This window comes from Lissotriton helveticus, chromosome 4_2 (assembly GCF_964261635.1).
Source record: "Lissotriton helveticus chromosome 4_2, aLisHel1.1, whole genome shotgun sequence".
NCBI lineage: Eukaryota > Metazoa > Chordata > Amphibia > Caudata > Salamandridae > Lissotriton > Lissotriton helveticus.
This window is the reverse complement of record NC_136064.1, coordinates 153,650,013-153,671,082: the sequence shown is the minus strand read 5'-3', so window position 1 is coordinate 153,671,082 and position 21,070 is coordinate 153,650,013. Positions and strand designations below refer to the sequence as shown.

General features: G+C 45.6%; 1 protein-coding gene across 1 annotated transcript in view; it reads left to right on the top strand.

Moving 5' to 3' along the window:
• The first annotated feature begins 8,746 nt into the window (after window positions 1-8,746).
• LOC144752012 (soluble scavenger receptor cysteine-rich domain-containing protein SSC5D-like) overlaps window positions 8,747-21,070 on the top strand; it is a 189,370-nt gene continuing 177,046 nt past the window's right edge. Inside the window, exons 1-2 of the mRNA XM_078639972.1 lie at window positions 8,747-8,772; window positions 16,331-16,683. Coding sequence (XP_078496098.1) covers window positions 8,747-8,772; window positions 16,331-16,683 — 379 coding nt within the window. The remainder of the gene's footprint in view (window positions 8,773-16,330; window positions 16,684-21,070) is intronic.

The window sequence follows — 21,070 nt, the reverse complement described above, 5'->3', positions numbered from 1 at the left end:
AAGACACTGAAAGAGAGAAAGAGTGAGAGAGAGAAAGGAAGAAACAGTGTGAGAGAGATGAAGAGAGAGAGAAAGAGTGAGAGAGAGGAAGAGAGACAGAGAAAGAGAGAAAGAGTGAGAGAGAGAAAGAGTGAGATACAAGGAAGAGAGAAAGAGAGAAACAGTGTGAGAGAGAGGAAGAGAGAGAAAGAAAGAGTGAGAGAGAGAGGAAGAGACATAGAAAGAGTGAGAGAGGAAGGCAGAGAAAGAGGTAAAGAGTGAGAAAGAGAAAGAGTGAGTTACAAGGAAGAGAGAAAGACAAAAACAGTGTTAGAGAGAGAAAGAGAGAGAGTAACAGTGTGAGAGGGAGAGAGAGAGAGAGTATGTGTGGGAGAGAACGAGTGAGTTACAAGAAGAAATAAACAGTGTGTGAGAGAGGAATAGAGAGAGAGTAAGAGAGAGAGAAAGAGTGATAGAAAGGAAGAGAGAGAAGGAGTGAGAGAGAGAGAGGAAGACAGAGAAAGAGTGAAAGAGAGAAAGAGTGAGATACAAGGAAGAGAGAAAGAGAGAAAGTATGAGAGAGAGGAAGAGAGAGGGAGAAAGAGTAAGAGAGGAAAGAGAGAGAGGAGGAGTGAGAGAGAGGAAGAGAGATAGAAGGAGTGAGAGAGAGGAAGAGAGAGAAAGAGTGAGATACAAGAAGAGAGAATCAGTGTGAGAGAGAGGAAGAGAGGGAGAGAAAGAGACAGAGAGAAAGAATGAGAAAAAGGAAGAGAGAGAAAGAGTGAGAGAGACCGAGGAAGAGAGAGAAAGAGTGAGAGAGAGGAAGACAGACAAAGAGTGAGAGATAGAAAGAGTTAGACACAAGGAATAGAGAAAGAGAGAAACAGTGTGAGAGAAAGAGAGAGAGACACAGTGTGAGAGAGAGGAAGAACGAGAGAGAAAGAGTGAGAGAGAGGAAGAGAGAAAAAGAAATAATGAGAGGAAGAGACAGAGAAAAAGAAAAAGTGTGAGAGAGAGAAAGGAAGAGATGGAGATGGAGAGGGAACCTTGACACTGGAGAAAATCTTCGCAGCTCACCTTTCTGCCACCGGTGAATCTCCAACCACGTGCCGGGAGATAGTGCAGCCCTAAAGTTTAGTGATCTGAAAGATAGTATAGAATTAGCAATTGCACGTAATTCTCTGTTTGCCGCTGAGCACTTAGGCTGCTGCACCCCATCCACTTCCACTGTTCGGAGGTTTCAGTGCGCTTTTGTGCGCCCAGGCTACTGTACACTATCCAGTCCCACTGCCCAGAGGTGACTGCCCGCTACTGTGGAAAGAAGCCTCAATGCTCACCTCCCACCACCGGTGTGTGTGTAAGAGGGTCCACCACGTGCCAAAGCAACCTTCTCAGGCATTGCGTACTCGCAGTAAAGCAATTCAGAGTGGGTGTTGATTGTCAGGATGGCAATGCATCATCCCAGGTTCTGCACACAGTGGAGTAGTGTGGCTCAATGGTTAGAGCAGGCAGACCTTGATGCAGAGCTCTGGCCAGGGACCAGGGTTCGATTCCCGCCTCGGCGGGTCTCTGGCTCATTAATTCCCCTGACTGGATATTCTCGCCTCAGTGCCTGTTCTGATCATGGGTCCCACGCTGCAACTCTGGGCAATAGCTTGCTTAGTCTCCACAACGGCCCCAAAAGCGCTGGGATGCCTGGCTGCATCTGTGGGGTGCCCAGGAGTGGACATTTCCCAGGGAAGCCAGGAAGGGTTCCTAAGCGGTATACGGACAGCGCCGGGACACCTCCGGTGGAGGTAGCTGTGCGCTTTACAAATTCTGACATTTACATTTTACACACGCTCAGCTCTGGTGGTGTTGGGGGATGTCAATTCGTAAATCACAGCCTGTTAAATAAAAAGCAAGATAAGATTGTGCATCATGCATCCATCAAGGAGATGATACTTCTCACTGACTATGGAAAGGACAACTGACAGCAACAAAGAGCTGCAAGGATGATTCTCACTGACTATGGAAAGGACAACTGACAGCAACAAAGAGCTGCAAGGATGATTCTCACTGACTATGGAAAGGACAACTGACAGCAACAAAGAGCTGCAAGGATGATTCTCACTGACTATGGAAAGGACAACTGACAGCAACAAAGAGCTGCAAGGATGATTCTCACTGACTATGGAAAGGACAACTGACAGCAACAAAGAACAGCCATGATGCTTCTCACTGACTAAGGAAAGGACAACTGACAGCAACAAAGAGCAGATATGATGCTTCTCACTGATTATGGAAAGGACAACTGACAGCAACAAAGAGCAGCATTGATGCTTCTCACTGAATATGGAAAGGACAACTGACAGCAACAAAGAGCAGCCATGACGCTTCTCTCTGACCATGGAAAGGACAACTGACAGCAACAAAGAGCAGCCATGATGCTTCTCACTGATTATTGAAAGGACCACTGACAGCAACAGAGAAGCCATGCCGCTTCTCAATGACCATGGAAAGGACAACAGACAGCAACAATGAGCAGCCCTGATGCTTCTCACTGAATATGGAAAGGACAACTGACAGCAACAAAGAGCAGCCATGACGCTTCTCACTGACCATGGAAAGGACAACTGACAGCAACAAAGAGCAGCCATGATGCTTCTCACTGACTATGGAAAGAAGTACTGACAGCAACAAAGAAACAAAGAGCAGCATTGATTCTTTTCACTGACTATGGAAAGAAGTACTGACAGCAACAAAGAGCAGCCATGACACTTCTAATTGACTATGGAAAGGAGTACTCAATTCAATTTAAAGCTTTATTCGACATTTGTCATAAAAGCATCCATCCTAACCCTATACAATAAATACTAAAGGTAAAAAAATGACTTTTAAAATACATATTAAACAAATGACAGCCAAATTTTTCAAGCCCATAAAATTCATAGTTGGTATGTTTCCATTAGAAAATTCAAAAATAGAGAGGCATATAAAACCTATCAATCAAATTACATTATATAGCGTTTAACAATAAAGCACGAGTACGAATTAACCAGGCCCACGCAAGAAATGTTGCCACAGCGATCACAAATTTTGGGGAGCAATCAGATTCTAATATTCTCAATGCTGTCAATTGGCTGCGGGTTCCAATATTTAGACAAACTGGTTTTAACCATTTACGCCTTGGCCTTGCATATAAGGGGCAACAAAATAGTAGATGGGAAATGTGCTCTATTTGATCTTTGCAATTATAGCAATGTTCATCCCATATCGGGGACCAATGTTTCCTGAAAGCATTTACAGGCAGTGTGCCCACGCGAAATTGAAAATATAATTTCCGGTCGTAAGGGCGTTCAATTATATCCCAATAAAGTTCACACAATGGGAGCATTTTCATATTCAAAAAACGAGATGACAAATTCGATGCAGAGCTTTTACAATACATTGATGGATAGATCATCTCCCAATACAATTCTTTCAGTTTTGTTTTTGAAGGGAAACAACTTGCATCTGTGTTGCCCCATAAATGGTCCAGTTTTAATTTTGCAAGAAGGCCCGCAGTTCTTTTAACCAACCAATACAATGAAAGCGATCACTCGCTACAACATCTGACAAAGCATTGACATAGTGACTTAGCTCTGGGGTCACCATCAGGCGCCTCCAATACAGCAGTGGACGTAGCCGAGCTATGTCCTCGATGTTATTCCTACCAAGGTCTAATTTTAGTGGAATTGTGGGTGTACTTTGTGGGGCCATTACAAGTCCTCGTAAAAATGTATTTTCCGCCCGTCCCAAATCTCCCAAATTTGAAAAACCCCAAAGTTCGGAGCCATATAAACAGGCGCTCAATACTTTCATTTTATAAATTTCAAGGGCACAGTTTATAGGTTTTGTCAGTGAGGTTCTATGTTTAAGGGCGACTACGCCTGCAAGCTGACTAAACTTTAATATTGCCGTGTTGATGTGCGATTTCCATTTCATGTCACCCTGCAGGATAATTCCTAGATAGGAAAAGGCATCAACTTTCTCAAGTGCGGTACCCTTATACGTTATTGTACCTTTAAACGTGGACCGGTGGTTGAGGCACATGAATTTGGTCTTGGCGGTGTTTAATTCAAGACCCCGACTGTCACAAAATACACCAAAGGCATCAACCACTTTTTGTAATCCACTCGGTGTACGTGAAAGTAGAAGGGTGTCGTCCGCAAACATTAGGACGGGGACACGTAAGCCTGCTATGGGGCATCACTTGGGAATTTATTCAAATGATCAACTATGCCATTTATATAGATTGAGAATAAGGTTGGCGCCAGAACGCACCCTTGCCTCACCCCTCGCTCCACCGGAAAGGACTCTGTCACTTCTCCCTGTTTGCCCCATCTAATTTTAGCAAAATTATTTTCATGGAGACGCACAACGAGAGTGAGGAGTTCTTGACTTAGTCCCAAGTCAGCCATAGTCTGCCACAATTTTTCTCTCGGGACCATGTCAAACGCAGCTTTTAAATCCACAAAAACCGCATACAATGTGCCTTTTTTTAATGTGACGTTTCTCCAATAGATGGCTAGAAAGTAAAAAACCTGATCAACACTACTTGTCAGGGGACGAAACCCAGCTTGATATGGAGATAGTATGTTTTTTTCGTCAATCCATTGCTGCAGTTTATTCTGGACTAAGCGCCCCATAAGTTTCTGTGCAGTGTCAATCAGGCTAATAGGTCTATAGTTTTTTGCTTGGGTCTTGTCACCTTTTTTAAATATAGGGATGATTTCTGCTCCCTTCCATGAAGCGGGCACTTCCCCTCCCATAGCCACTGCATTGGCCAGCCACATAAAATAGGTACACCAAGACTTCCGGTCAGATAAGAACACATCTGCCGGGATTCCATCCATCCCCGGTGCTTTTCCCCCTGCTATACAATCCAGAGCCATGCTGACATCTTTTTCATTAAATATTTGATGATTAAAAAAGGCAATTGGAGGGGGGGGGCAAGGCTATGTAATGGGTTACGGGCATACTGTGGTTGAAAAAACTCGATCCATGAATTTTTTCCAACATGGTTTTGTGGTTGAGCGGCTATACCTCCACTATCCCATTTTACTGTGGCCCAGAATAACTTGGAATCTTTGGCTGCACAGGCCTGCTTGAGCTCTTGCCAACAGTTCTCATCCCAACGTTTCCTCGCCTGTTTTTGGGTCAATCTATAGCTGTCTCTCGCCTTCCTAACAGCTGCGGCATTCCCTGTTCTTAGTTCAATACTTAAATTATGTCGTGCCTGTCTACAACTCTTGTCATACCATCCCTGTCTTGACTGTTCTTTTTTCGCTCTGTTTACACCTACAATTTTGATGAAGAAGGTTTGAAGTTTACAAAAGAGGTTTTTATGCGCCTCCATCATGTGGTTCTGAAAATTTGGACTCCCACAGTAGCGCTTGATATTTTTTATCTCCTCTTTAACAACTATTTTAAGATCCTCTATTTTTGCTTCATCTTCTATCAGCATTTTCCATTTCAAGTTGCGCTGATTATTTGAGCACACAACGTCCAGCGTCACCCATTCATTTTTATTAAGATGTTCAACTGACTTAGTGTAAGAATAGAAGGTCATACACAAGGGGTTATGGTCGCTTTCCAATCTTACTTTTACAACCATATCTACCACTTTGCTCCAGGCCCTTACATCTACCAGAAAATAATCAATTCTGCTAGATGCTCGGCCATTGTCAAATGTGTTGTTACCTTTTAAGTCGGAGGACGTACGCCCGTTTGCTGCTCTCAGGCCACTTCCTAGGCAGAGACTCTTTAGCTGGATTGCCATGGCACTCCATCTTTTGATAGTGGGGACCTCCAGCTGGGGTATTCCCCACTTCATATCCTCCTCCTCTGACAGAATCCTGTCCTCCTCACCCATGGGTTCGAAGGTGCAATTAAAATCCCCACCCACAATGATGTGTTTTTGGGGAGTTAATAGCTGGATGTCCTGTTCTAGGAGTGATACTACTTCTGACAATTTGCCAGCGGCAACCCCCCTAGCATAGACATTGTACAAAACAAGCTCTTGGCCGCTATCCCATCTAATATTAAGTGCCAAAATATCATTTGATGGTAAGGATCTTTGGGTTATAGAGCAGTTCAACGACTGGCGGAACCAAATTGTTAAACCTCCAGAGGGGCGTCCTAGGCGATTTCTATTTGCTGGCATGGTAAAATTTAAATATCCCTGACGGAAAACTGGGTTTATCGACCAAGTTTCTTGCAGCATAATTATATCATATTGGTCAATAAAATCAACCCATTCTATAGTCTCTATCTTATTCGCTATGCCTTCTATATTCCACGAGATAAGGGTCAACGGGGGCTCTCCTAAATGTAGCCCTAAGTTGCCCTTCTCCTCATCCTTTTTAACTAGGTCTGCTTTTATTATTTCTGCGCTATCCCCTACTTCTTCAGTCTCTATCATTTCCATATTATTACCATCAAGAACTTTATTTCCCTCTCCAGGAAGTACCGTGTGGGATTCCCTATTGCCTATTGTCAGAGTATTAGTTTTTACGCATTCTAGGTTATCTGACCTTCCATTAATTTGAAGTGTCTGTAGGTTAGGTAGCGCGTGTTTTCGCTCTGCGAGTCAATCGCATTCGTTTAAATTTGAAAGGGCAGAAAATCTGTTTTCCAAATTCAACCCCCAATCACAATTTTGAACAACCCCTGCCCTTCTACCACCCGCAACTGACCACTTTGTCCTTAGAACACTTGACTTTGCCACTAGTCCTCTTCTACTATAGAAGTAGTCCAGCGTAAGAGGTATTAGTTCTGCTGATCTCCTTTGGGGGGGGAATAGATTAATCAAAATCTCTGGTAACACTTCTGGCTCCTTGAGGTTCAATACCACACAATCCCCTGCAAATTTCTTGGGTTTATTCCCTATCCACTTTACTCGTCTTGCTGATACCAGGTCCTCTGCCAATTTTTGTTTGCCCCGTGGGGAAATATGCATATTATTACCCAACCATTGTAGTGCTTTATTTAACAAGGAAGCTGGTAACTCAATCTGGCCTACATTCAGAGGTGGGACATTGGCCAGGACTAGGATCAGGGGTGAAGCTTCAACGATTAGTTCCACATGACCCATTTCTTTATTATATTCTTGATCAGTGGAGTTCCCTGTATCAGCTGGGGAACCAACACCTGCAGGGGTATCTGGTTGTATGCCAAGATTTAATCTTGATGATTGTATCGGGGTTGGCCTATCTACTATTCCTCCTGTGGCATTTACCATGAGTTGTTTTTCTTCAATTTTCTCTGATACCAAACTCGGTAATTCCCCCACATTCTCGTTTGTGATTTTTAGGAGGGATTCTAGTTTACCAACTTTGTCAGTGAGATGGTCGATTTTAGACAACAGCGGTTTAAGTATCCGATTTAATTTAGTATCCAGCATACCCATAAGCTTTTTTATGATAGCCTCATCCCATCCTGTACTATCATTGCATTCTCCCCCTTTTGCTACTTTAATACTCTTAGGTGGGGGTGTTGCCGGTCTTTTTCTATTGGACCGTAGCCCTTCTCGTTTAGGTGGATTTTTAACGTCCCCTCTCGCCACTCTTGGGGCAGGTACAGGAGCCGGGGGAGATAAACGATCCTCTATTAACTCTAGGTCATTTTGAAAAACCTCTATATCATCTCCAGGTGTTGTGTCAACAATGGTGTCTAGGTTTTGATCAATAAAATCATTTTGTATCAGGTTAACAATATTTTGCTGTGAGAATGAATCAGTTTCACATAATACATCAGAATCCGTCATATTAGTGGCTAAGTTCTCCCTTTGGGAGGATGTGGAAGAAGTACTGAGTCCCAATGAGGACCTCCGTTCGTTATTGATTTTTGCCACCACCTGCACTAAATAGTTAACCATAGTGTTTGCAGGGACAATGGGGTTTTTATGTTTAGATATATATATAACTAAAAAACGACAAAATATCTATGCAATAATACTGGTGCACCTTACCCAGGACAACCCAAATTTGTGAAGTTGATGACCAAATTACTAGTAGTGCAAATTTTGCCAGGGGTTCTGGTCCAGTCCAGTCGTGGCCAGTCTTGGACTGTCTTAGACTGTCCCGCCCTTGTCCCGGGCTTCTCCCGGTCGCTCCCGCGCGCTCCCGCGCCGCGGGACTACTCCAAGAAGTTTATAGGACTATGGGTAAGATGGGGAGGGGCAGGCGGGGAGAGCAGCCCAGGTGCAGATGATCCGGCCGGCGGCGCTTCTGGGAAACGTAGTCCCTGGCCGGCGCTAGCACTCTGCTCGCAGCCCTGCTTGACCCTCGGCAGACCCCAGGAGCAACAGGCAAGGGTCCAGGGAGGTGAGTTAGCAGCCCAGCGAAGCGGGACCCGCGCAGCGGGTTCCGCGAGGAGTAAATGCACAGAAGCCTCGCAGTCCAGTGTCCTCAGCAGAGCAACCACAGCAAAGCGTCCCGAAGTTTTAAATAGTCGCTCCAAAAAAACAGATGGGGAGGGGCAGGCGGGGAGAGCAGCCCAGGTGCAGATGATCCGGCCGGCGGCGCTTCTGGGAAACGTAGTCCCTGGCCGGTGCTAGCACTCTGCTCGCAGCCCTGCTTGACCCTCGGCAGACCCCAGGAGCAACAGGCAAGGGTCCAGGGAGGTGAGTTAGCAGCCCAGCGAAGCGGGACCCGCACAGCGGGTTCCGCGAGAAGTAGGAGTAAATGTAGGAGTAAATGCACAGAAGCCTCGCAGTCCAGTGTCCTCAGCCGAAGGAGCAGCCATGACGCTTCTTGCTGACTATGGAAAGTAAAACTGACAGCAACAAAGAGCAGCCATGACGCTTCTCACTGAATATGGAAAGGACAACTGACAGCAACAAAGAGCAGCCATGACGCTTCTAATTGACTATGGAAAGGACAACTGACAGCAACAAAGAGCAGCCATGACGCTTCTTGTTGACTATGGAAAGTAAAACTGACAGCAACAAAGAGCAGCCATGATACTTCTCACTGACTAAGGAAAGGACAACTGACAGCAACAAAGAGCAGCCATGACGCTTCTCACTGACTATGGAAAGGACAACTGACAGCAACAAAGAGCAGCCATGACGCTTCTCACTGACTATAGAAAGGAAAACTGACAGCAACAGAGCAGCTGCTCAATCACTATCGATACAATTACACTGAACAATTATTCTTGATTGTAACATATAAAGTAACTAGAGCATTGTCACTTATTGATTATAAAACCATGAATATTGCACATGAGATGTGTTGCACAGGGGACATGCATGGTGACCCTCACTTTATCTTAGAGCCTTCCTTCATGCCTCTTTAGCAGTGAAGCTGACACTCAGTTAGATGGTCACAGCCAGGATCAGACTGAAAAGCTTCCCAGTTCACCCCTTTCTTTAACCTGCTTTGTTCCACCAGTATATTTATGAAGTTAACGGAAGACCTTTTTTAACCCTGCTTTTTTGGGGATATCGGAGAGCAGAGGAAGATGCTCTTCACGTTGGTAAAACAATAGGGGTGGGTGAAATTTGTGGAGTTGCCCTACGCAAATTATCGCATAATTGCTCTAAGTCTCCCCGAGCATGCAGAACTTTCGCGAAGATGCAGAGATTGCTTTTCCTGCTCGTTCGCGGTGTGGTTTTGCGTGTTCGCAGAGAATCATATCTCTAACTTGCCCATGCGGTAGCTAATGGGTACGGCCACCTTGCTCGAGATGCTTATTTCCTGTTCCAGGTCGAATGACGTGTTCGCGATTGCAAACTCTTGCGGGACAGCGTGACCGGCTACCAACAATCCAACATCTCGTGGTGCACACGAATAGATAGGAAAACTCATCGGCGAACGCAGGGATCCGGTAAGTTGCTTCGGCACACACAAGAACGCATATTTAAAGAGCAAACAAGAAAAAACTTCCACTACACAGCAGGTTGCGGACGTTTATACATCTCTGTTTTCTCCGCAGAACGCGGAAATGCCCAAACTTTGCATCGTCCGTGAGCGGAACAGAATTTTGCATCCAGGCCTATACAACACAGTACTAGAGCCAGATCTTAGTTGAGGTAACTAGTGGGCTATTTTTATAATGCTCCTCACACCTCCTAATCACCTGGAAATCTCCCAGGCAGCTGCAGTTAGAGGCAGAAATGCCTGAAGAACTGGCTCTGCCCATTTATGCCCCATCCCCCATAAAAGACCCTAAAGACACCAGGCTCAGCTTCCAGGAAGCAATGAGGGACATCACGGCCTGGATGAAGGACAGCTGCCTGAAGCTCAACACAGAGAAAACAGATCATCCTGGGACCCTCGACCTCTGCCTCGGATGACACATAGTGGCCCTCCACCCTCGGGAGTCCTCTCACCCCGACAGACCACGCTCAGAACCTCGGACTCATCCCTGACTCCTCCCTCATCATCACCCACCAGATCAACGCTGTTGCCTCCACCAGCTTCAACTACCTCCGCATCCTCCGAAAGACCTTCAAATGAATCCCCCCGAACACAGTAAAAACGTCACCCATGGACTCATAACCAGCAGACTAGAATATGGAATGCCCTCTATGCCGGCATCAACAGAACCCTTCTACACAAGTTCCAAACAATCCAGAACACTGTGGCCAGAATTGTTCTCTGGATCTCTCTGCTTGAATGTATGACTGAGAAGCTGCGAGACCTCCACTGGCTCCCTATTGAGGAGGGAATAACCTTCAAGCTTCTCACCCACACCTAAAAAATCCCTCCACAACATCGGACCCAAATACCTCAACGACAGAGTCTGTTTCCACACACCCAAAATAAATCCCCGACCCGCCGACCTCGCCCTTGCAGAGAACCCCTGCATCAGCAGAAGCAAAGCAGGTAGAAGAGCTTCCTGCTACATCACACCCCAGAGATGGAAGGAGCTCTCAGTTAGGATCAGGCACTCCCTAGACCTGCACATCTTCAGCAAGGACCTCAGGACCTCAAGACCTTGCTCTTTGACTGAGCAAGAGTTGCCCCCCCGCCTCAGCGCCTTGGGACACTCACTGATGAGTAGCGTGCTTTACCAACCCCTGATTGATTGATTGATAGGGAGTTAAGGAACACAAAAAGGTCATCTTGATTCAGGGATACCCTCACCTTTAGAAGTGTGACTATCTGAACTCTGCCTTTTGCACAAAGACGAGGGGGATACAATATGTATTTCAAGAGATAAATACCTCTTTGACAAACATCTTGGAAAGCATAATGACAGCACTGTTTCCCAATTTAGAATAATCTGTAGAAAATACACAGCTATGGCCAGGTGAGGTGTCACATTCATTTTCAGTTTCAAACATTTATTTATCGCATTTGATAATTTTTTGTAACCGTTCTTCTGAAACTGAAATAGAAGTTTATTCCTTGAACACCTGAGTCATACATTTCCGGAAGGAAGCAGATATTGATTTATCATGACGTGTTCAGCATAGTAATGTATCAGTCTTCGCTCCTGCTTTTATTGCGGCCTTTGCTGCTCTGCTGCTGCCTTTGCTGCTTTGCTGGCTGTGCCAAAACACCAGGTCGTACCGTCCTCAATCGATTCACTCAAACAGATTTTCTAAGCCACAAACATTGATGCACTTGTGCAGTGTTTGGTTTTCTGATTTGTGGGTCACCAATGCCGTGCTCTCCTCAGCTTCAGTGCAGTACCGTGAATGGCCTTTGGTGTAAACAATGGGCATATTATCAAGGGGGGGGGGGGCGATAGGCAATTATCGCTGCTTTAGGCCGCTAAGCGGCGATAATTCTATCGGCCTATTAGCAAGCTGTCACTAACAGCAGTTAGCGACAGCTTGTAGGCGATAGCGAGCGGTTTGGGGCCCACTTTGCATGTCAGCGATATTTGTCGCTAATGACATGCAAAGTGGGCGTACCCTACCTGTTAGCGACTGAAAGTCGCTAACATCGTTATCGCCTATTACCAACACAGGCGTAGCGATGGAAATATTCGCGCTAAGCGCGAATATCTCCAAAAACTAACGCCTGCTCAGACTAGTTCTTAGCCATTATATCCAATGGGAGGTGGATATAATGGCTAAGACCCTGTTAGCGATAATGCGTGAATATCGCTGTATTCTCAGCGATATTCGTGGATTTCGCCGCTATTGCCGGAAATGTTATAGCTATTGAGATAAACATTGCTAATAGCACGTTATCTCAGCGATAAAATCCGGTGATGCGCGGCGATAAAGAAATTACCGCTAACCCTACTTAGCGACAAATATCGCTATTTGTTGATAATATGCCCCCAAGTCACTGCCGAGGATCAAGATATAGAAAGGTAAAGGAAAAAAGGGCAAGGGGCGCTCATTTTTTGAGGTAAATAGGTTGTACCTGGCACTAAACAGGACACTTGGAACCAGGATTACTGTACAATTCTGAAGGCATGTGCGCTGCAGATGTAAGTGCTCTCTGGTGTAAATGCTGCTCGCATCATTTTGCGCAGCTTACTTGTGGATGACTATCTTTGGATTTGAATTTGTATTTGAGGATGTACCTGGTATTGAGAGTTAGTACAGAGGCGAGCGAGCCACTGACATCTGGAGCCAGGCTCGAGCCTGAAGCCTGGCTCTGGTGCTCCTTCCTTTCTCACCACCCCTCCCTCGCCGCTGCTCTTGGGCCTTTTGCAAGCTCAGGATATAATAGTGGTGACTTTGACACAATTGAATCCTGCTGCCTTTGTTTTATGTTTTGCGAGGGAGTGTGAAACCCATCCTGTGCTGTGTGATGCTCTTGTATGTGGCATAGCTCCAGGACAGCTACCTGAGGGTAACTGTGTGCTTCATAGATATTACTCATTAATTAATGCATGAGTAAAATACTCATTGCTGCAGTTCTAGCTGGAACTACTATCTTCATCAGAAGATCCCTAGCAGGGGAGTTGAGGGGCAAACCCGGGGGAGAAACAGGGCAATGTTTAGCCACCTTCCCCGCTCCTGACCCTATGAGGGAGCCTCTTCTGTTCACAGTCAGTCAAGTCCTGGGTGATTACCATACCAGTGATCAGCCTGTCAACATAAATATTCCCTCCGTCCTGGGTCACCTATTGGGCGCTGAATTTCAGATGAGAGGCCATAGAAGGAACAAGAGTGAAAGAGACGCCAACGAAGAGAGTGGGATCATTTATTGAGAAAATGAATTGCACTGGCAGTGAGTAATAAGAAAAAGTAAATAAAAATAAGCAATTAGATCAGCCCTTTGTGTGTCCGCGCTAAACGCTGGCACCCTCGGCCGGGGCCCAGCACGCCCATGCCCAAGGCCGGCCCTGCTCAGCTCAAGGCCCTGTTAGAACCTCAAGCCCAGAACGAGCTGAGCTTTCATGTGGCTTCTACCTGCCACCCCCTGTTCTACTCAGAATGTGAAATTATGGCCAGAGCTGAAAACTTTAGATATAGAGTCTCAGCGCCGGCTCAACAGCCATGATTCTGGGCAAATCAGTTAGGGCCTGATTACGAGTTTGGCAGTCCATTGGATTGTCGAACCCATGATGGAGGTGTGACGGCAGTCGTGCACTGCCACACCAGTGATCCAGAATCCCCTGGTACCTCTGAGCCTGGGGATACATGCAGGGAGCACATGGGTGACCCCCCATGTACATGCACCCTTTTCCTGCACAGCATGGACTGTTAACAGTGCAGAATCAGCCTTTGAAAGGCACCACGTGGGAACACCAAAGGACTGCATGCCAGACTACACAAATGCTTGTTGTCTGGTGGGTGGCCAGCAGGGAGCTTTGGTGGTGTTGGAGTGTGGCAGCAGTGTGGCGGCCTACTCCCACACTGCCAAAGTCCTAATCAGGCTCTCAATCTCCCATTACCTATGAAAAGAATGTGACCTTATGCAATGTAACTGATACTCGTGTGCAGCTGTTCTACAACTTCAGGTTGATTTAACACTATTTAACAACTGCAGAAAAATGCACAAAGAGGTAACAACAAAGCATGGACATAAAAAGGAGAGACAGCATGTTGGAAAGTGAATTATTAGTAGTGATAAATATACATCTACCACTGCCAATAAGGCCACAAATACAAACTAGGGCTCAGAATAGATCTCAGAAAATTATTCCTGCGCTCAACCCTTGGTCGCTTGGCAGCGAGCCAGCAGGCTTAAATACAGAGACAGGTATGTAAAGTATTTAAAAACACCAGTTCAGTAAATATTTAGGATACAAAATAAAATAAAATCCAATACCAAGTAATAACAATTAGAAATATGTTTACTGTTAAAATGACACCAAAGCAAAAAGAATCCAATGTAGGGTACCAGAAATATACATTTTTGAAGATTTAGCACTATATAGCACTTAGAAACGTATAGCGCCTATTGGGACATCTGTTCACGCTAGACAGGGACAAAGTCAAAGTATCAATCTGACCACAATAGAGCCCTGCGCGGCCACTCCTCATGGTAGGACTTGCTCAAAGTTTTAACCTTCTGACTAAAAACGTTTCTGGATCTTTTCTTCCTGGAGCCCCTCGATGGTCTTAGGCAGTCTGGATTCGATGAGGGTTCGCTGGCTTGTTTTGCAAACAGCTCTTGGTCAAACTTACAGAACTTGGGGGCATATTATCAAGAACACCGTTAAAATTATTGCTGATTTAGCAGCTCAGCGCAGACAACCATAGTTTTTTTTAAGCAAAGTCCAATCTGCTAAGATTGGTAAACCAGGCTGAGCTTTGGGTCAATAAATAACGCTGCATTGAAAGACAATATAAAAAAGGGAATTCTTACATTTCTCTAAGCAACCTTTGAATTGCATGTGTGCTGAAGTGATAGTTTTTCGGACCACTGGACTACGCCATTGATGGGTTTGTTTTCAGTACAACTCCTGTGCGAGACAGAACATGCTGACCTCTGCACCTTGGTGTGAGCTTCTGCATCACAAAAAGCAGCCTTTCTGGTGGCCTGCCCAAGGGATGAAAATACAGCAGGCCATTCCTCATCAATATGGCCTCATGCTGTTCTCCTCCTTACACAATCTAGGGGCATATTATCAAGAACGGCATTAAGATTATCGCTGCTTTAGCAGCAGGAAAACTGCCACTAAAGCGGCAACAATGGGCTTGATAATATGGCCGTGAGAATTCCAATAGAAGCCCAGGTTCTGTTGTGAACAAGGGCTTCTATTGGAATTCATAACAGCATATTATCAAGCCCGTTATTACTGCTTTAGCGGCAGTTTTCCTGTCGCTAAAGCGGCGATAATTTTAACACCGTTCTTGATAATATGCCCCTCCGTCTCTTGGCTATGATTGCCGAAGACATCAAGCACATTGAAATCACCCTGGCTAATGCTGGGGTCTTCATAGGCGTCTAGGCGGTGTGTATGTGTGTTATTCCTCTCAGTTCTTGCTTTTGTAAACATCACAACACTCTACATAAAGATTTGTAATGTCATTTACAATATGAATTGTATCAATTATCCTGATCTCTCCATCCATGGCTTTTACATTCTATGTCTTAGTATTGTGAAAAGCAAAGATTTATTTTCTAGACCCTCCTCCTTCATTCTTCCTCTTCTTTACTGTTTCTCTGCACTCTCTATTTTTCTTTCAATCTCTTGTTCTCTCTCTGTATTTTTTTCTTTCTCTCTCTCTTCTTTGCTCCACTTCTTTTTTCCCTCTCTCTTTCTTTCTCTGTTACTATCTCTCTTCTCCCTTCCTCCCTCAAGATTTGTATTTTGTCTTCTTTCTTTCTATTATGTTCTCTCTCATTCTCATTCTGTTCTCTCCCTCTGTCACACTCCTGCTTTCTCTCTTTTGTTCTATCATAAATTATTTTTCTTTCTTTTCCTCCCATCTCTCTCTTTCCCTTTATACTGTTATCTCTCACTCCCTATTTCACTCTTTTGGGCTCTGCCTCCCTCTCTTGTTCTCTAAATTATCTCATTCTGTTTCTTTGCCTTCAGTATCTTTCGTTCTCACTCCCTCTCTTGTGTCTCTTGTGTTCTGTGTTTCCCTTTCTTCCTCCCTCTCTTGGTCTCTGTTCCCCTCTCTCTCTTGCTCCTTTTCAATCTCTCCATCTTCCGTGTCCTCTCAACCTCTCTCTCCTTCTCTTATTCTCTCTCCATCTATCTTTCTTGCTCACTCTCCCTTACTCTCATTCTTACTCTTCCTCTCTTGGTCTTACCCTCTCTTTCTCATCTCTCTCCTGCTCACCCTTTTTGTCTCTCTCACCCTCTCTCTATCTGTCAGGCTGTCTTTAACTTTCTCTGTCTCCTCCATCCTCTCTTTCTCTCACCCTGCCTCCCTGTGATTGGCTGAAACTGATAAGAAGACACTGTACTGGGAGATGTACATAATACATACCCTTATGGTTTGAAATGTAAGTAAACTTTTCATTTCTCTCTGTTTCTTTGCAGTGGATACAAATGTTGTTCGCCTCTCCAATGCTGCGGATCCTTGTTCCGGGCTTGTGCTGGTTACTATAGGTATCTTTGAAGGAACAATTTGTGACTTGTATTGGGATATGAAGGATGCCGCTGTGGTCTGCAGACAGCTGGGGTGCGGAGTGCCGATCTCAGCCCCCGGAGGCTCTGCCTTTGGATCCGTCCGAAACAAGGTTCCTAATTTAAGCAGTGTGGGCTGCAGAGGAGATGAGTCCAGTGTGCTAAAGTGCTCCTACAGCTCCAATCCACCAGCATCGTGTTACCAAAGAAGGGACGCGTCGGTACAGTGCACAGGTAAGAATCCTGTCAGATCCTACATGGTCAATTCGACAAATCAGACGTTTGTCCACATGTAGGTGAAATTCTATGGAGGTAAATTGTGACAACCAGGCAGCTTCCTGGTGCTTCTTTCCTCTTCCTTTCTTTGTACAGTGCTGGTTTGTGACCTCTGTGTTTCTTGGGTCTGTTCTACACAAACTCTTCACTCCCGCCCACTTCCTGAATTCTAACCACCAGGAGAGTCCTTTGGTTGAGGCAATAGAGACCTGATTCTCCCGGCTACTGTCCTTCCATGTTGTGCCCTTATGAAACATGTTTTTTTTCTAAAAACTGGTTAGCAAATCTCAGATTTTGCAGAATAGACCATAATTACCACTGTTGAGGGGGGTATTTGATTAAAACTGCCAGAGACAGTGGCCAGTTTCATCCCAGCTTGTGTCAGTCTCCTGTGCTTCTCCCAGTCATCCTTGCCTCTGTGTAAAATCTCCACTCCCCTCTCATTGGGGCTGATGAAGGAGTTATATAACTTTGAACGTTGAAATGTTTCCACCTCCCTACCCTCTTCCTCCCTCCACATCCAGTCATATCTTTATGATATAGGGTCTTTTTTTCAAGCTTGGTCAGCTTTTTGAAACGCTATCTACATTAAAGAACTTATTATGGATCTTAACTTAGATATTTAATCGAACACCGAAATCTGGAAAATAGATTCTACATCAGACCTTTGCAAATACTTTACTCCAAGGGCTACTCAATCTGTCAAGATCAAAGCTCTGCAAGGATGGAGGGGGTCTCGCCTTTATAATTAAAAACTATTTGAATAATGTGAATGTATTTCCATCTGCAGAGCCACATTTGAAGGAAGTAACAATGGGGATAATATCTTTGGAGTGGGCAGTCTCCTACTGCAAGGAATAATATCACTACCTCTCAGAGTAAAAACCATAGCCACAACACTAACCTGAGCTCTGCCCCGTGTGGCTTTGGCACCAAGCCTGAAGCTCAAGTTAGGGTAATGTTTACAGTATTTATGCAGTATCAAAACAGTAATATAGTCAAAACAACAAAGAATTCAATGTCCAAACTTAGGGGCCCATTAGGATGACGAGCGGACTTTGTCAGCCCGTCATCCCATCGTGGAAATGGACCACCCAACATAAGGGTCGGGGTCCCGTGGCTGGCATTAGAATGCACCCGCCACAGTGGCGGGCACATCCAGCATTCCTAGCATTGTGGCGGGCGGTGCACTCAGCACCGCCTGGCTCAATGCCAGGTAGGCATGTTGTGCATGGAACTGCTGGGGGATACCATAGGCATCCAACACCCTCCAGAGTCCTTGGGGGCCCTTAACGGCCCGCCAAAGCAGACTCCGCATGCCGCAATGCCGCCACAGAAAGGCATTGAAAAATGCCCATCCTAATATGGCTGGCAGTGTGTGATAGACACTGCCACCGTATAGAACCCTTTTCTACCCGGTCGACATGTTGACCGGGCTGAAAAGCGGCGGCCGGTCTTTCTGTCAACCGCGGACCCCCGGGGGATCATTCTGGCAAGGATGGCGGGCGGAACGCCCCCGCCAGGCCTGCGGTTACTACCGCCGGCCTTGCGGGGACGATCCGCCCGCCATCCTAATGGGACCCTAAATGTTAACAATAGAGTAGATTTTAGTAAAGAATGTCACCATAACAACAATAATCTAATAAGTTGAACCATAGAAATAAGTCTAGGAGACCAGAGCCAACGCACACAAGGTCAGATACAACAAGAGGGGCAACCCAGTCAAGAGCTATATGATCCGATTTAGGGCCCAAGTTAGAGTTTATTGGACGGAGATCCCATCTGCCTAATTACAAGTATCATTGGATTTAATGCAGTTGTAATTAGGTGCATGGAATGTCCGTCACGTTTGTGAGAGAGTAACTCATCCACCAAACTCTTCCTAAGGGTCTTGGCTTGCAGAATGAAATTAGAATCTAACATTCAACTGTGTCCAGAAAGATCTCACCACAGGTGAACAGCTTGGATTTTTTGTTCTGTGTAAGGCACAAGGCAGTATTCAATGCAGGCCCTAGGACTCTGAAACCTTCCTGTTGAGAGTCTGCTGACAGGATTTGCTGCTGCCGAAAAGGTAAAAGTGAGAGGACATTTAGGGCATTCCAGCAGAGGTGTTACTTTAGGTCCAGTAAAGATCCAGTTGAGAATGGCCAACTGAACAATCAGGAAAATGTGATTCTTCAGCTTGTTGTGTCCTTAGCAATAAGCAGAGGGTCGGCAAACTGACCCTCGAAACCTACTTCTTTGCCGTGGTATGTGAAAGAGCAGATGCAGACCTTGATGGCTCATTCCTGGTTACAGCAAGGAGGATCTAGTCCTATTCTCATCTTCAGAAAGTGTTCTGAGGAGGGTGCCTTTGGGGACCACAGTTATGGTTTGCAGTAGCTACTGGTTTTGGTGATTTCTAGCTCATTTCTTACCTGTGGGATAAAGGTTCCCAGAATGTATCTTATCCAAGTGTTCAGCAGTTCCTTTTCACCCTTTTGAAAACAATCCCTCTGTACTTCTTACTCCTAGAATCCAAGCTGGAGGAGCCCTTCCTCCCTTTTGCAGAGCCTCTATGCCCACCCAGGGTCATGTCCAAGTGTTGGGACTGAAAACTCCTCTTCATGGTAACTCATGTGCATGCCCCAGCTGCATGGATATCTAATGATGATTTTTAGACACAGACTAACACAGTGCCTGCACATGTGCTATGATGTGGACCAGTCTCATAGTAATGCAGACTTGTTAGAGCACACCAAGGGCCACCTTTCTAGTGGTAGAGGGCTACTGCCATTACCTGGAGTTAAGTGAAATGAGCGCGGTTGTGGCAGCATCCCCACTTTGTTTTTCATTGGAAAAACAAAGTAGTGTGAAGAGACATTTCTACCTGCTCACCAGTCCACTCATGTAAAGTTCCATGGCTGTATGCTTAACACAACTTTGGCGTGTGCAAATTGTGTGTAGGTCAGGACAGTGAGTGATACTTGCATGTACATGTTGGGATGTATGGGTGACTTTTCATGCTATACAACATGGGGCCCTGAGTTTTCCAATCTGGAATCTCAGGACCTGGAAAGGCTAGTGCAGGTGAGGACTGTAACCTCCAGACAGGAGATGTGGATTACTGGTATTCCTGAATGTTGTGTTGGGAATACACCCTGAAGGTAGGGGGGCACCACATCCACAGTGTATATCAAAGGTCCCTTTGATTTCAGGAAGAGTTACTGGTTAGTGTTGTCTGGGTGCATTGTCAGAAACATGATGGGAGTGGTACAGTGGACAAGGGAATCTTTATAGGGAGGAAAACGTATGCTTTGATTCATTATGGGTCATATTTGACTGGAAGCTGACAGCCAGGTGCATCTCTGGTTACTCCCTTGGTGGGATTTGTGGCTCAATCAGAATTGTAGTCACTCTCACTGTGGCAGATTGTCCATTTGACACAGGAAAGAGCAGAGAGGAGAGCACTTCAAAGGAGTTGATACCCACAACTCAAATTTCAAAGGCTCAGACCTACATCACATATGTGTCTGGATTGGTACAATTAAGGTGGAGGCATGAGTCCGTAAACATTACTGTTCATCAACCATGAAAACACCAAGACTTCTAGGTGGAACAAGTACAATGGACCAAGATCTGCTAGTCTCTCTTCTGGGTGAGGGGCCATCCATTAGGAAGTGATGAACACTTGCCTTGAGCCTGGAGTAAGAGCCTTTAGCCTGCCTGCCAAGACCACTGGATCCTGCCAGATGAAAAAGAGCACCCGGGAAGCAAGACCCAACAGAAATCTAGGAATAGATAGTGCTAGGCAATCTTTGAGACGTTTGATCTGCTTGAGGTCAGATGTGTGGTCCACATGCCAAAGTTGGCAGCCCCATTTGTAAGGGAGGGATCCACCATAAAGTGCAGGCCTTTGTCCGTGCGTGCACCAAAGTCAACAACTGCGGCACCACTCCCACCAAGCCAGTGCCTTGAGACCCTCACAGGTGAGCAGCCACGCTTCAGAAAACCTGATTGATTGATTGATTGATTGAAGCCATAGCAAATTCTGCTCTGCTTCGACTAAGTGAGACCATGTAATGCTCCTGCTTATTCAAAGCAGAGCAGAATTGCTTTATGACAGAGGGAGCGGCATGTACAGCAGCTCCCACTGTCCAAAACCAATGCCGGCTCTCACAGGACGCAGAGAGGCAGCAGGCACAACATGGGCCTTTAGATTCCACCCATGGTCCCCTACGTGAAAAACTGGGTGCTCTGGGTGGAATCAGGGCACTCAGTATTGTGGACAGGCTCTTGAGAGCGGGGTCCCTGGAACACAAATTAGTCCGTGAGGAGGGCCATGTGGCTTTCCAACCATGTTTTT